Here is a 12,997-nt window from a genome sequence, read left to right as displayed (position 1 = left end):
TCCACAGCATAAGGCTACCATCGAATTTTAAAAGATGACATAGTCAGATGCAGGGAGAAAAATTTCTTTAGCTCAATCAGTTCAACTAATTCAGTTCAATGACAGTTAATGAAAAGCTAAGAGATGAAACAGCAGAAAAGCTCATTTTCCCCTTCTATCCTTTGAATAAACACTCTGTGTGAGACGAAGGGAGCTACAACCACTAATGACCTGATGGAAATTGAGACCAGAAATACTGTTCAATTTGCTAACTATGGATACCTCCTTCATATAATAACTCAGCATGTGTAAGTCAGACTTGTTTATTGAATTTTTTCGTTTTAATTCCAATTTTCCTCTAAATAGGGACTAGTCTAATTATGAGGTGAAATTAATAAACACCTAGCAAAAAAGAAATGCATTATTCACTATCTCTTAACACAATAAAAACGTCCCAGCTGTGTGCCAAAGTTGATGTGAATAAAGGTATATAGTAAAGGTATAAAACTGCTCATATAAATGCATATAAGACTGCATATCTTTCTGGTCAGCCAGAGCAAGTACCAAATTTGCTATAAAGGTTATATTTACTTACAAATCAGCATGTTTAAATGGTTATATACAATGAAGCTTACCCCTTATTAGGGAAAAATACCAATGTAAAACAAGATTGAAATTGATTACTTTAATCAAGGTTTCCTGCTCACATACAAAATCATGATTAAAATTCGTGATTTGAATCAATCCATTCTGGGCAGAAAAGTCATCTGAGCTCTAGTCAGAAAAGCAAAAACATCAAAGAGAGGGGATTAGAAGAAAGATGGCAGGGTGGTAGAAGGGTCACATTTCCAAGGGCGATTTTAGAGAAAAGAATCCAACTCCAGAAGGGAGAGCAAAGAAAAAGGTGGAGAAAGTAATTGCAAATGCATTTGCCATTTGAAATATGAACCAAATTAGACACTTTTTCAAAAGCATTTTTGATACTGGCTCTTCCTTCCTCCTTTTTCCTCAGATTTTAGTCCATGAGGAAGTCAAACTACCCTTTGACAGGACTTTATTGTTCCCCTTCCTAGTGTGTTTCTGGGAAGGACAGCAGTAACCCTCGCTTGGAAAGCTTTCTGATGGGGTTATGACATTGCGTTTTTGAATTTCGCTAGGGGTAGTAGGCCAAGGAGGTGCTGTATCCGCTTTCACAGTGAAAGTGAAGAATTGTACCTAGATCCAACTTCTCTACCATCCCACTGGGTGCAAGTCCCAGGCTCCCATCCAAAGAAGGAACCCCAAAGGTGCACCCAGAGTCATGCTCGCCAAGGGCAATGCCTGCTCTACCGATCACACAGCTGCAGGAGAGGAAACTTTCTTTTGCTCATCTAAAGCTCTAGATGCATTAGATTGGTTTCAAAATTTTTTTTAAAATATATACAATTACCTCAAACCGCTGAGAACTGACTTTCTTCCCCTTCTTCATCCATGTGATGCGAGGTTTGGGCTCTCCTGTTGCCTGACACACAAAAGACGCCACTCCTCCAGAAATCCCAATCTGATCTTCAGGAGCTTTCATAAATGTTGGCTTGCCTGGAAAAATAACCAGATCACCCCCATGAGGACACAATACCAGACAAGCAAGGAAAGTGTCATGTTAATTTAAATTATAAGATAATTGGTGTTCATACTACAAATCCAGGTTGAATGGCCTTGGCCACACAAATTCAGCACAGACTGCAACATGACAAGCACAGTTTCTGCTTGAGTACCTTTTTTTCCAGAAATGAATAAAGTCCATCTGGCTTTTCTGTAAATGAGGGCAACAGAGGGCTCCCCCCAGCCCCCTGGGTATTCATGCAGGTACGTGACAATTTGGAACCATTTTTACAGTTTATTTTTTTTAATAAATAGGTTTTTGCAGGTTTATAACATGGTCATAACACTGGAAATTACAGAGCAGCTGACACACCAAGTCTACAGAATATATCATATGTTGACATTAGTTTTCCTGGAAGCTGTTGAGATTCTGGTCAAAATTAACAGATACAATTTGAAGTGCACAAATAAGAACCTTTAATTTAATTTTAAATGTGGATCTACATAAAAATCCTATAGTGTTTAAGTATCTGGAAACCTGCACAGGCTGGCCTATGCGTGGCAAGAAACTAATCACTAAAAAGGGAAGTCAGCAAAGAAACCAAAGTGACATTCAGGCATGACAGACTCAGCAAAAATGACAAAAATCATGCAACAGCTTAACAATCAATAAAAGAAGTTTCATGGAAATATAGTTGTGTCTTCTGGATTTAGATTTATATGACAGACTTGGATCAATATAATTAGGTATCCAGGTTAGGCAATAGCGCTTACATTTTTCTCGTGTGCCAGCTGTCCAACAGGATTTTGTAACGTTTGATTCGAGGGCAGTTTTGAAACACTACTTTGTCCTATTAAAAAGTGTTTGATGAACTCTTATCCCTATAAAGCAGTAAAACATTCAGACACACAAGTAGAGTTAACCAAGTCCACCGTGACATCATTCAGTGTACAGGTCACGGGAAGGCCACGTCTCAAATACTGCATGCAATTCAAGTGAATCACTTTGAAGAAAGATAAACCTGACCCAGGAACGGCGCACAGACTCCCAGAAAGGGGGGAGAAAGGCCTACGTGCCTGCACCCCACGGGAGGAGGAGGAGACCTGTTCGAGCCCCAAGACACGCTGGACCTAACGGCCCCAGCGAAGCTGGACCAGGCAGTGGCTTCTCATCTTCAGAGTCTGGACAAGTCCACAAACGTGTCCTTGAGGGAGAGGGAGCAGGTCTTTAAACCTACGTGGCTTCTACTCAGTGCATGATGAACCTATGGCAGAGATCCCATGATCTGGCAGAGATACGGATTCAGCAACCCCGAGAGCCCCAGCCCATCCTGCATGCTCATCATTTATTTCAGTTCCCTATCACACGTGGTCCTGCAGCTCGGGAGATCATCAAGAAGATATACAGAGGAAGAAAGCATCTCCCCACCTCCAGCAACCGTAAATCCCAGGAGCTACTCCAGCACAGACACAAAATGCAGTCGAGTGGAGCGTGGCTTGCAAAGGCCGGGCAGGAACAAACAGTGCCTTTTCCCTGCGTTTATCAGTTCAGCTCCACTGACGGCCCTCAGGCAGGATGGGGCCTGGGGTTTCCCAGCTGCACGGCTGCCTCCTCCTCGGAGCGGAGCCGCCCAAACGGCGCTCGGAGCAGCAAGGCCAGTGCCTGCTCCCACACTGCTGCACATGTGGCCCTCGGGGCTGGCCGTCCCTCCTCGCGCGCAGCTGCGGCCCCTCCGGCGCCAGCGCGTAGGGCCACGGCTGCCCAGTTCGCACAGCCCACAAGGAACAATCCCAAAAATGGCTTAAGCCACTCTGGCTGCAGAATTGGGAATGTGCTGCTTCAAGAAACAAGACGAGCTTTAAATGTATTTTCCCAAAATACGGGAAATTAAAATGCTATGGTACACATTACAGCCGAGACAGCCTGGAAGTGTGCTGCTTCTGACAAGGGAAGTGGGCCTGGCTCCCCCAGCTCCCTCTCCCAGGCGTTTCTCCCTCCCCTGCCTCCGCCACATGCTCCCACACTCCTCGAAGCAGCTCGGGGCTCACCAGAACCTTTGCAGAGCAGATTCAGGCCCATAACCTAGCATAAAGCTTTCTTCCCTGTTGTTTTTGAAGCAAGCTGGGGAGCCGCACTGGCTCAGCGCAGGACCAGGCTGGATCTGGCTCAAGGTGAGGGGGCAGAGGCACGTGGGTGGAGGTGCAGCAGAGGAGGACAGGGCCTCTCTTTTGGCCCCTGCAACCTAATATATCACTTAAAGCTACGAAGTGCAACTTTGCACTTACACAGCAATCTTGGAAGACTTTGTTAAAACTGTGGGATGTCCTTAAACCCAACCTCGACCTCTATTTTAGCACATGTTAACTGCTCACACCAAAACCCACTGTCCCCACAGTCTAGCCAGCCTGGCATAGCATCACTCAATACTTTATTCAAGACCAGCTAAACCAAACGATTTACTTTAATTGCTATCTTTACAAAGTCAAAAGGCCAAGCTCTACCCTTCTCCAGTGAGTGCACAGACCAAGACAGCAGGACTATGGGCTGATGCTTCTCTGTTCCCACAGGAGACAACATAGGCCACTTTGGCATCGAGGACGAGGGCAGACCAGTCACTGCTGCGTGGAGAAGCAACCACCCCCAGAGGTAGCTAATGACAATCTTAATACAGAGGGCTGCTGAAATGTGATCTCTTGACTTTCAAAGCTGACAGATAACAGAGCTCTGCAAAATGTGCAGCATCAAACGCTCAACGCAGATTGAGAAGTCATGCTGGGGAGCCCACCAGCGGGGTTATGCTGACCACAAGCATCCAGGGCACACACCATTGCAGAGCTCAAATGACACTAAGCTGAAGGTCTGGATCTCTATTCCTGCTGTGTGCCCCACATCATTCCCCCAAGGTGGACGGTGAATCCACTGGGGTCACTGCTGTTCACACACACGCAGATACACATGGTCTGTCCTCAACATGCCTCTGAAGAAAAAACACAGACCTGACCCGACAACAGAAATTCATCACACACACAGTCCATTAAACTATTCAAGCAGCTGTACTGAATTTTGCCATGCTTGGTGAAGGGAATCCCAAGGACTGAACACGGAAAATGAGTTTAAGTCCCACAAAAAGCCTTTCAAGGCATGATGGCTGCCTATCTGCAGTCTTTGGCACATTGTCCTGACATTAGCAGTAAGCAATCATTAACTGTGCTTGCTTAACTGACATTGATTTCACATATTTACTCATCTATAATCATGCCTATTTCTACTTAGTTTATATTTACATATATCTGCGTTTATTCACCTCTCATCTATCCCAGTGAAATGTTAATTTACTGTTCACGCTGCTAGTGATTGCAGTGTGATTGACTGTTTTGCAATGCAGTGTGCTGAGCTGATGTCTTGTATCGCATTTCTGGAGCTGATTTGTTCTTTTGATTTTCTGTTATTTACTCTGTGATCTTAGTAAAATAGCGTAAATTTATCAAGCGACAAATACTGCAGAGTCCAAAACTTTGTCCTTGAAGGATACAATGCAATTATATCTCTCATTGTACACCTACTCACCAGCTCGCATGCTGAAGACTTACTTTACTTTTGTACATTTTAAAAAAAATCAATACTATTAAAAACAGAACAAAAGCAAACTGAACACTCACAGGGAGTAAAACCTAAAAAAACCTGAAAAACCTGCTGCCTTGTTCAGCTTGAATTTACATTGTTGTAATAAATCTTTCCCCCCTGCACACTTAATTGAGCAATGCTGATCTCTGAAAACCAGCTAAATCCACAGGGACTGGTCACAGAGGCATATCTGTATATAAACCAAATTCTAAGGCAGTTTAGGAAAGGGTATTTCTACAAACCAATTTAAAATGTTTGCATGCCCTAAAGTTTTAAAAGGAAGGAAACCACTAATTAAGCAAACCTAAAATCCTGAGCCCTGGCCCCAGGACAACAGAGTGAGACATGGGCATACATATTTTTATACCTACTGCTAACTGTTAAAGCAATTCTCAAAACTTATCTGAGTAACAGCTAGCAAAAATATCACAGACTATTGATGAGATTCTTGGCGTCTGTGGCAAATGCACGTTAGGTGGACTAGATGCCCTCCACAGCTCCCCTCCAACAACACTTCTATAATTCTGCCACCACAGGATGCTGATATAGGACACATCATTATAGCCACCTCTGAAGGAGCAGTTACCATTGTAGTAACCGGGGATAAGACCAGGTAACGGTCCAAGCAATCTTTAGCCTGTTTTCTATGTGTGCACTCTTAGGGTAGTCCTGGAAACACAGCCAGAGAAAAAAAGACGTACTGAAAACACCTAACGTACAATATTTAATCAGTAACCTAGCCATTTTCCTTTCTTCCCCCTCTCCTAAAGTTCACTGTGACCAGAGTCTCTGCAGAAGATTATGTACATGCCAAGCTTGAAGTTTACTTTACCTGTTGTTCAAACAAGCTACAAATACAAAGATTTGAAGTGTCTTTTAAAGTGAAAATCTGTCCTTTCCTTGATGACTGAAGGACCATGAATAGCTGAAGGTCCCCCCCTCTGCCCAACCCTTTAACAAAAAGGCCAATTGTATACCAAAGACAAATCTGTGAAACATCAGCTCGAGAGAGAACCTGTTGAGCAAGTCTTGAGTGACAGCCGAAGAGATGTCGGACAGCTGGCTGCCCATCACAACCCATCTTTGCTTTCTCCTTCACAAGGAGTAACAACTCCAGATTGGCACTGGCCTCTCTCCTCAAAGGGTCGCATCCCCGGAGCACTTTCAGTCCTCGCCCTCCGAAGTAGTCCATGTTCCTCACAGTACAACCAAGTAGCAAGCTTCCTGCTACACTGGAAGTGGGAGGGGAGGTGACTGCTATCACCATTTCTATTTACTCATAATCTTCAGGCAGGACAACAGGAAGAACCTTCACCTTAGTTGAAATTTTCCATGCTTGGTCTTTGCTCAAAACTAAATTATTCTAGAGACCGTATGGGAACAACACTGCTCATGTTTTCTGAGAAAGACCGTGAAAAACAGAGGATTTTCTGACAAGTGAGAGAAACATTCTCCATTTCGCTAGGGGCTAAAAGATAACAACTTGCTCAGACATGGCCTCCATTGAGAAACTTCTTTTCTTCCTTCTACATTTCAGAAGGAAAAGACTTCTCATTTCATAGTTGATAGGGTTGAAAAAGTCACTTGCTGAGCAAGTACAGATTTCCAGATAATCCTAAGTGAACCACACAAAAGTTCTTACAGTGTAGAAGAGACTCTAGCAGAGGTTTAGGCACAGAGTCTACTTCAGTCCACAGAAAGACCCCAGCAAGCTCATGCAGAGTTCTGAGGCTGAGCTAGGGTGTACAAAGCCTTCAAAATAAACACCCTCTCAAATTACATTTGAAGAGCTCCACAAAAACACGGGTACAGAAGCAAGAGAGACGAGTACAGGCAGACAAATTAGGCGTACACCAGACAGCAAGACTCTCCCCGCTAGACAAAGGAAAGCATGAAGGATTTGGGAGTGGTTCCTGAAGTCTCGGAGGCAGAAACGATGGGGTAGCAGAGAGCTACCTACACAGCCTTCCTGCTGGGCAACTCAGAGTAAGAGACAGCTAACGAGGAAGATTCATCTCTCTTACTCATATTTTATATATAAAATTACTATTGTTCTGTGCTATTCTAGACAATTTGCTTGTTGCAAAACAATTGTTATAAATGAGTAAGCCACCTCAGCAGCCATTTTCTAATTTGCACTACCATGAATGGTAACACTTAGTTTTCTTCAGGTTTTTCTTTCTTTACGAGTCACTTCAACATAAAATGTCATTGTTTGTAGACTGCACAGCTTTTTCATGAACCAAAGACCTGAACCTAAGACCCTCCCCAGAAAAAAGTCTCCCTCAAAAGAAATCCCTGGAGGCTGAGGCACAGGGGTGCAGCCCCCCCTCCTTCAGCTTGGCCAGGTCTCCGTTACAGGAACCATGGCCTTTGACAGTAACATAACAACCCGCACTACCTGGCTTGACTATCAGCCATCACCTTGAAAAGCGATGCTGGGTCAGGTATATTTAGCTCAGATCCTTCTATTTTGCTACAAATTAACCAAGGCTAGTCACATAAAAGATGTTTCTTAGTAATTTTGTAATAGCTGAAAATTTTCAAATGTCTTAAATGTAGTATGTGCTAACATAAGTATGCTTGTGAGCTTTCTTATATCCAAACAAATATTAATTTGTTTTATTTCACACACACCTCCCTAGGTGGTTCCTTTAAACAAACAGGAACATGAAATTGAATCCTGATGCTTTTTCAGTTTTCTTACCCAAATCAAATATATTTCACCCAAAAATTTTAATTCAGAAACTGACACTCATACTGCTAATCCTGTTCTTGTGCATACTGTTTTCTGAAACAGTCACACACAGGTTTGAGAAAAATGAATTATTAAACACATCTCTGCAATTAAGTGCTCTATGAACACTCATCTGCTGCTAGACATTTTAAAGAAAAATAACTCCATCCTCATGCTGTAGGTGCCCACGGTTCTAAACAGAACAGATGGGCAGCCAAAAATCAGACAAACTTCACAGGAGTGGGGAGCTTGCATTTTTATCCGAAAGCTTTTATGACTTAGCCTGAATTAAGATCGAAATTAGTCTCCTCTATGAAGGAAAAAAATTGAAGTTGTGATATGAGAGGAATTAGATAAGCACATACAATAGGTATACACGGGTAACCTTATTTAGGTGCCTGCTGAATGAATTAAAAGAGGTTATTTACAAGTGGGAAAAGATCATCATGGAAATAGTTCTTCAGCCTGGAAATGGGGAAACTCAGGTTTAAATCCCTGCCTTTAACCTTCTCTGTCACCTATGCCAAGGCACAACTGTGCCTCTGCTTCTGCTGTAAAATTTGCTTGCTGTTCACACATGGCTGCTGTCAGGACGAATACGCTAAAAATGATTATGTGGCTCAGTTGTTGTAACACTGGAAAGAAACCAAGAATGACACTGACTTTCTCATGTTTGTGACTGTTTTAAAGTGGAAATAAAGTGGCCTAGAAGATGGAGGTTGCCCATTCTTATGTATATAGCAAGGATATTCCCATTTCTCTGTTTGCTCTCTGACCTTGTCTGACCGGCATCTGTGCATGGACGGATGCCTGCTGGAAGGACGGATGCCCTGGTGAAAGTTACTCTACAATTTTTCTCCTAAGCATCTGCTACAGGGCAGGAGGCATGGTATCGGGCTCTCCAGCTATGGCTGGTCTAATGTCCTTATGTTTTCCCTTCAATATAATCACCACTGTTTAAACATGATTCCTGTACCTTTGTGATTATTAGCAACACCGTTGGCAAAATCCAATTTTTCAGAAGTTGTAGTTTTGATTCTTTTGTAATTTGCCAGCATGAAGAGCCTGTTTTTCCTTGTAATATCATTTCTTTAACGATGGCTTACTGGCATCAGTAACTCTCGGTGACTGCAATGCTAATTCATTTTTTATTTCCTCCTGTTTTGCTTGTAAGTTTATTTCGCTAAGACGACAGCATTTTGTAATTGAAACTTTTGTCCTCCTTTTTAGCTTGGTGCAAGGTATTTGCTAAATAAATGCAAATATATACACTTGGGCGTTGCATGCACACAGATAGACACACATATTTTTAATCCAATGCATCATAACCCTTCCAGCCCCCGCTTTTTTTAATCTATCCGCATCCCAATCACAGAAAATGGCATTCCGAATTCAACACATTCCTCAGATAGCTCCGAAATACAGGACATTACCTGATGCTAGCTGTACATCCTACTCCCATGTTTTTACATCTTATTTTTATTAGATTTTAAGGCTTAAGAAATGCCCAACAGCTAGTACAAATGATTCTATTTCAATCCAATTTTAGTGGTAGAGTTTTCCAGCCTGAAGTGTGTTTATCTGTGATAATCAAATCTACAAAGATTATCACAAAACAGGCTGCATTTCTCCTCACCTTCATTTCTTGTCTTCCTCAAACTTACTCTCAGATACCTTATGAGTTCCTATAAAATGAAACTAAATAAATGGAATGATTAATATACAAATCTTTAAGTACTCAATCTTTTAACATGTTCAATGACCTTTGTAACTTTCACTATAAAAATTACATTTAACAAAAATATAAAAGCCATCACCCAGCAGAGGCTGTGATTTTCCCTAAACACTAGCAAGAAATACAATGAACGAAGATGCGAGGTATTTATTTCAGCAGGTGAGACCACTGTGCTTTGTTTATTTGTAATAACTTTAATTGAGGAGAATGCAAGGGTACATGTTAGGTCAAATGTGTAATTTTACCACTATTTATAATGCCTTAAGCTCGCAACCTCTTATAATCTTTGACTCCTGCCTCTCCAGCCTCTCAGCAAGCTGGTGCTGCTCACAGGTTTTACAGGCTCTCGCCTTACTAAGCCCATCGGTCTGAAGGCTGAGGTGTCTCTCGGACACACAGGTGGGAATCCTCGCACCCAGACTGCCCTTTTCAAGCTTTCTTTCTCCTTTTGCTAATACATTATTTATACTTATCAAATCTGACACAAAACATTAAACGGTCTTTAAATGAGAAAATGAGGCATGACTATTCTTAAAATTCCATTTTAAAACAACACATTGATACCTCAACTCTCCTGTTAGTAGAAATCTACTTCTGCTCCGCTCTCTGACCTGGTATATGTTAACCAATCCAGCACCAGTAGAAAGTGGGTGTCCAGCGTTAAATGCTGATGATTAGAGAAACCTGCTTATTCCACAGAAATACTGGCTAACATCAGTTAGTTCACTCAAGTGTTAAAGCCATGATTACTGGATATTAATAAACTACAGCAACAGCTTGCCATTATGGTGTTGCACTTCAGTAAATTTCTTATTCTGCCTCTTTATGAATCACAGAAATTGCTGAAAGAGGTCAAATGCCTAAAATTAACGGACGCGATAACTGAAACAGAATTGTCTCAGGCATCCAGTGAACAAGGATGTTGCACAAGTTACTCGGCGGTACCATTTGGGTGCTTATTTATTTGCAGAGAGAGCTTTAGGCAGGCAACTCAGACCTTAAGGTCTTCCTAAAGGCAGAGGGGAGGTGGTTTCTCTCCATATCACATCTGCAGGGTGCCTACAGATTTTGCGCGCAGGGTGGCAAATTTTCTCCATTACTTTTCAAGGCTGTTATAATTACAATGTCTTTCTCAAAGCAAAACTCTGTTCTGTCTGGCTGGTTACCAGTGTGAGCTGCACATTTACATCTTAGTAAGAAAACCCCTAACTCTGATTAATCCCTGCGCTATGATTGACTCTTGTCTGTGGATTTTTTTTATTTTATTTTCTGTGTACCAGGAAAGGGGGAAAAAGAACCACTCTCTACTCTGACACCATCCTTATAATTGCTTCCAATAATTGAAATCAAATGGCTATAACACATAACTAGAAAAAGAAAAATATGCCAACAAGCATAATGCAAAGCTCCATACAACTCAAGGAGAATACCGATTAAAAACAAAATAGAAAAACAGCTCACCAAAGCCCGGATTTCCATCCACCCAGGACCTGAGGACACTTAACAGCCCCTCCTCTCTCCCCTCTGTCATCTTCCCAGAACAGCCAAGATCTGTGTTCAGTTTGCCACATATCTTGGGAAAAAGCCAGACCCCTGTATATGGCTTTAGCTTTGAATCCTAACCCACCAGCATTCATATTAAGCATCATACAGAGCAGAAAAACAAGGCAGAGCAGAGAAGCGCTGCTCTAGCTGCACACCTTCCAGCAGCCTGCCTGAACCGTTTTGCTATTTTACTTTAATTTAAAATTGAAACCTGAAGTCAAATTTCCAGCTAGTAATAGCTTAAAGGCACTTCCAATTAACTGGGTAATACACACTTTGAGTTAATAAATTTTTCAGCCTCTATGTTTAATACAATTAAACATTTAGGCCTTTGGCCTTGGACCTTATTTAGCCTGAGAAAGGACAGCAAAGAGACTGCCTCCCAATTATCACCATTTACACAACATTCACTTAAGGGCTTTCAAATGCATACATATAACAGCATTCATTTAATCATATACAAAATTCAGTACCTGAATGCAGACCCTGTCTTGCACAGAACAGACGCAGTGGACAAGAGGTTAATAATGCCAGCTACCGGGCTCCGAAATCAGTCATTACAACACTGCCTGAGGCAGTCTGCACCAGCTGTGCCTGCTCCTACTAACTTATTTTTTCCTTCCAAATCTTCATTTTGTTTTTTGCAAATTTCTTCAAAACTTCAAAGTTATTAAAGTGTACTGCATAGCGTAAAGAACGGGTATGATATGCAGAACCAGGAAACAAAGACAGAAGTAGAATCTTGTGCTTGAAAAAACATGAAAATTAATTTTGCCAGCATGCCTACCACATTAAACACCATATTCTTTTACATAAAAAGGATTAAAAGGTTTTAATCCCTCTTTGCAAGCAGCTAGTTCTTGATTCAGCAGTTCAAAAGGCTTTGCCAAGCTCAGGTTTTTCCTCCAGTTTTAAGAATTAAAAGTGAGTATGAACCTTATTTTGTAAACAGAGAGCATAGCACAATGATTTTAATAGAACTGGGAGTCAGAGTAAGCAACCTTTTTAGAATATCCTTTACTAAAGCAAACATTCCCCGGCTCTCAAGGAGGCCCTTGCAGAGGGAACTGCATTTCATTTTAATGATACTGTACATTGTTCTGTCCTCCTCCTAGTAACGAACCGAATTTCTGCCTCATCTACCTGGTGAGGAGGAAAACTTCCTGCTTAATGATAACGAGTGCACTCTGGCATTTCCATTACACCAGTGATTTTTTCCTATTTGTATAAACTGTTTTATCATTCAGCATTCCCAGTACAGAGTCTGCAGACAAAGAAGGAAGATCATTTCCACATTTAAGTGTTTGCCCGAGTGTGAACAGTTTCAGCAGGTAGCTAGGCACCCAACCAAAAAACTCTCAAGCGTAGTAAGGCGAAGATAAGTTACGGGATTTTGCTCAGACTCGCTTGAAATTCACCAAGAAATAGGAATATCTCCCCATCAAATGACTTCCGCCAAGCCAGGCTTCTCCAGAATCCTCAATGCACAGATCCTCTAGGTTTCTGGCTGATGCTGAGCAATGTTTTTTTCCTTGACGACATGCTTTAGAAGTGGCTGACCGCAGGCACAGCATCACATACAGCTCAAACGCCGTTCAAGCAGTTTCCATGCCAGGGCTCCCACGTATGATGAGCAGCAGGACTGTGCTGGCAAAGGGCTGCTGAGCAACTCGGATCCTCCACAGCAAAATGACACAAGCCAAAAAGGGCCGCTGAGGCTGCGCTGCTCAGCGCCAGCCAGATGCTGACCTTGCTTGGCTCGGCCCATGGCAGAGCAAGGGATGCTCCAGGAGCC

General features: G+C 42.2%; 1 protein-coding gene across 5 annotated transcripts in view; it reads right to left on the bottom strand.

The window, feature by feature from the left end:
• The window catches only part of PTPRF (protein tyrosine phosphatase receptor type F), a 394,663-nt gene that overhangs the window by 198,469 nt on the left and 183,197 nt on the right, over positions 1-12,997 (bottom strand). For all 5 annotated transcript variants that reach the window (XM_064516086.1, XM_064516084.1, XM_064516088.1 and 2 more), the window contains one exon: positions 1,409-1,554. In XM_064516086.1, the coding sequence (XP_064372156.1) occupies positions 1,409-1,554 (146 nt within the window). The remainder of the gene's footprint in view (positions 1-1,408; positions 1,555-12,997) is intronic.

The sequence above is a fragment of the Dromaius novaehollandiae genome, chromosome 8 (genome assembly GCF_036370855.1).
Source record: "Dromaius novaehollandiae isolate bDroNov1 chromosome 8, bDroNov1.hap1, whole genome shotgun sequence".
Classification (NCBI taxonomy): domain Eukaryota; kingdom Metazoa; phylum Chordata; class Aves; order Casuariiformes; family Dromaiidae; genus Dromaius; species Dromaius novaehollandiae.
The sequence above is the reverse complement of the archived record's forward strand: the minus strand, read 5'-3'. Positions and strand labels throughout refer to the sequence as shown.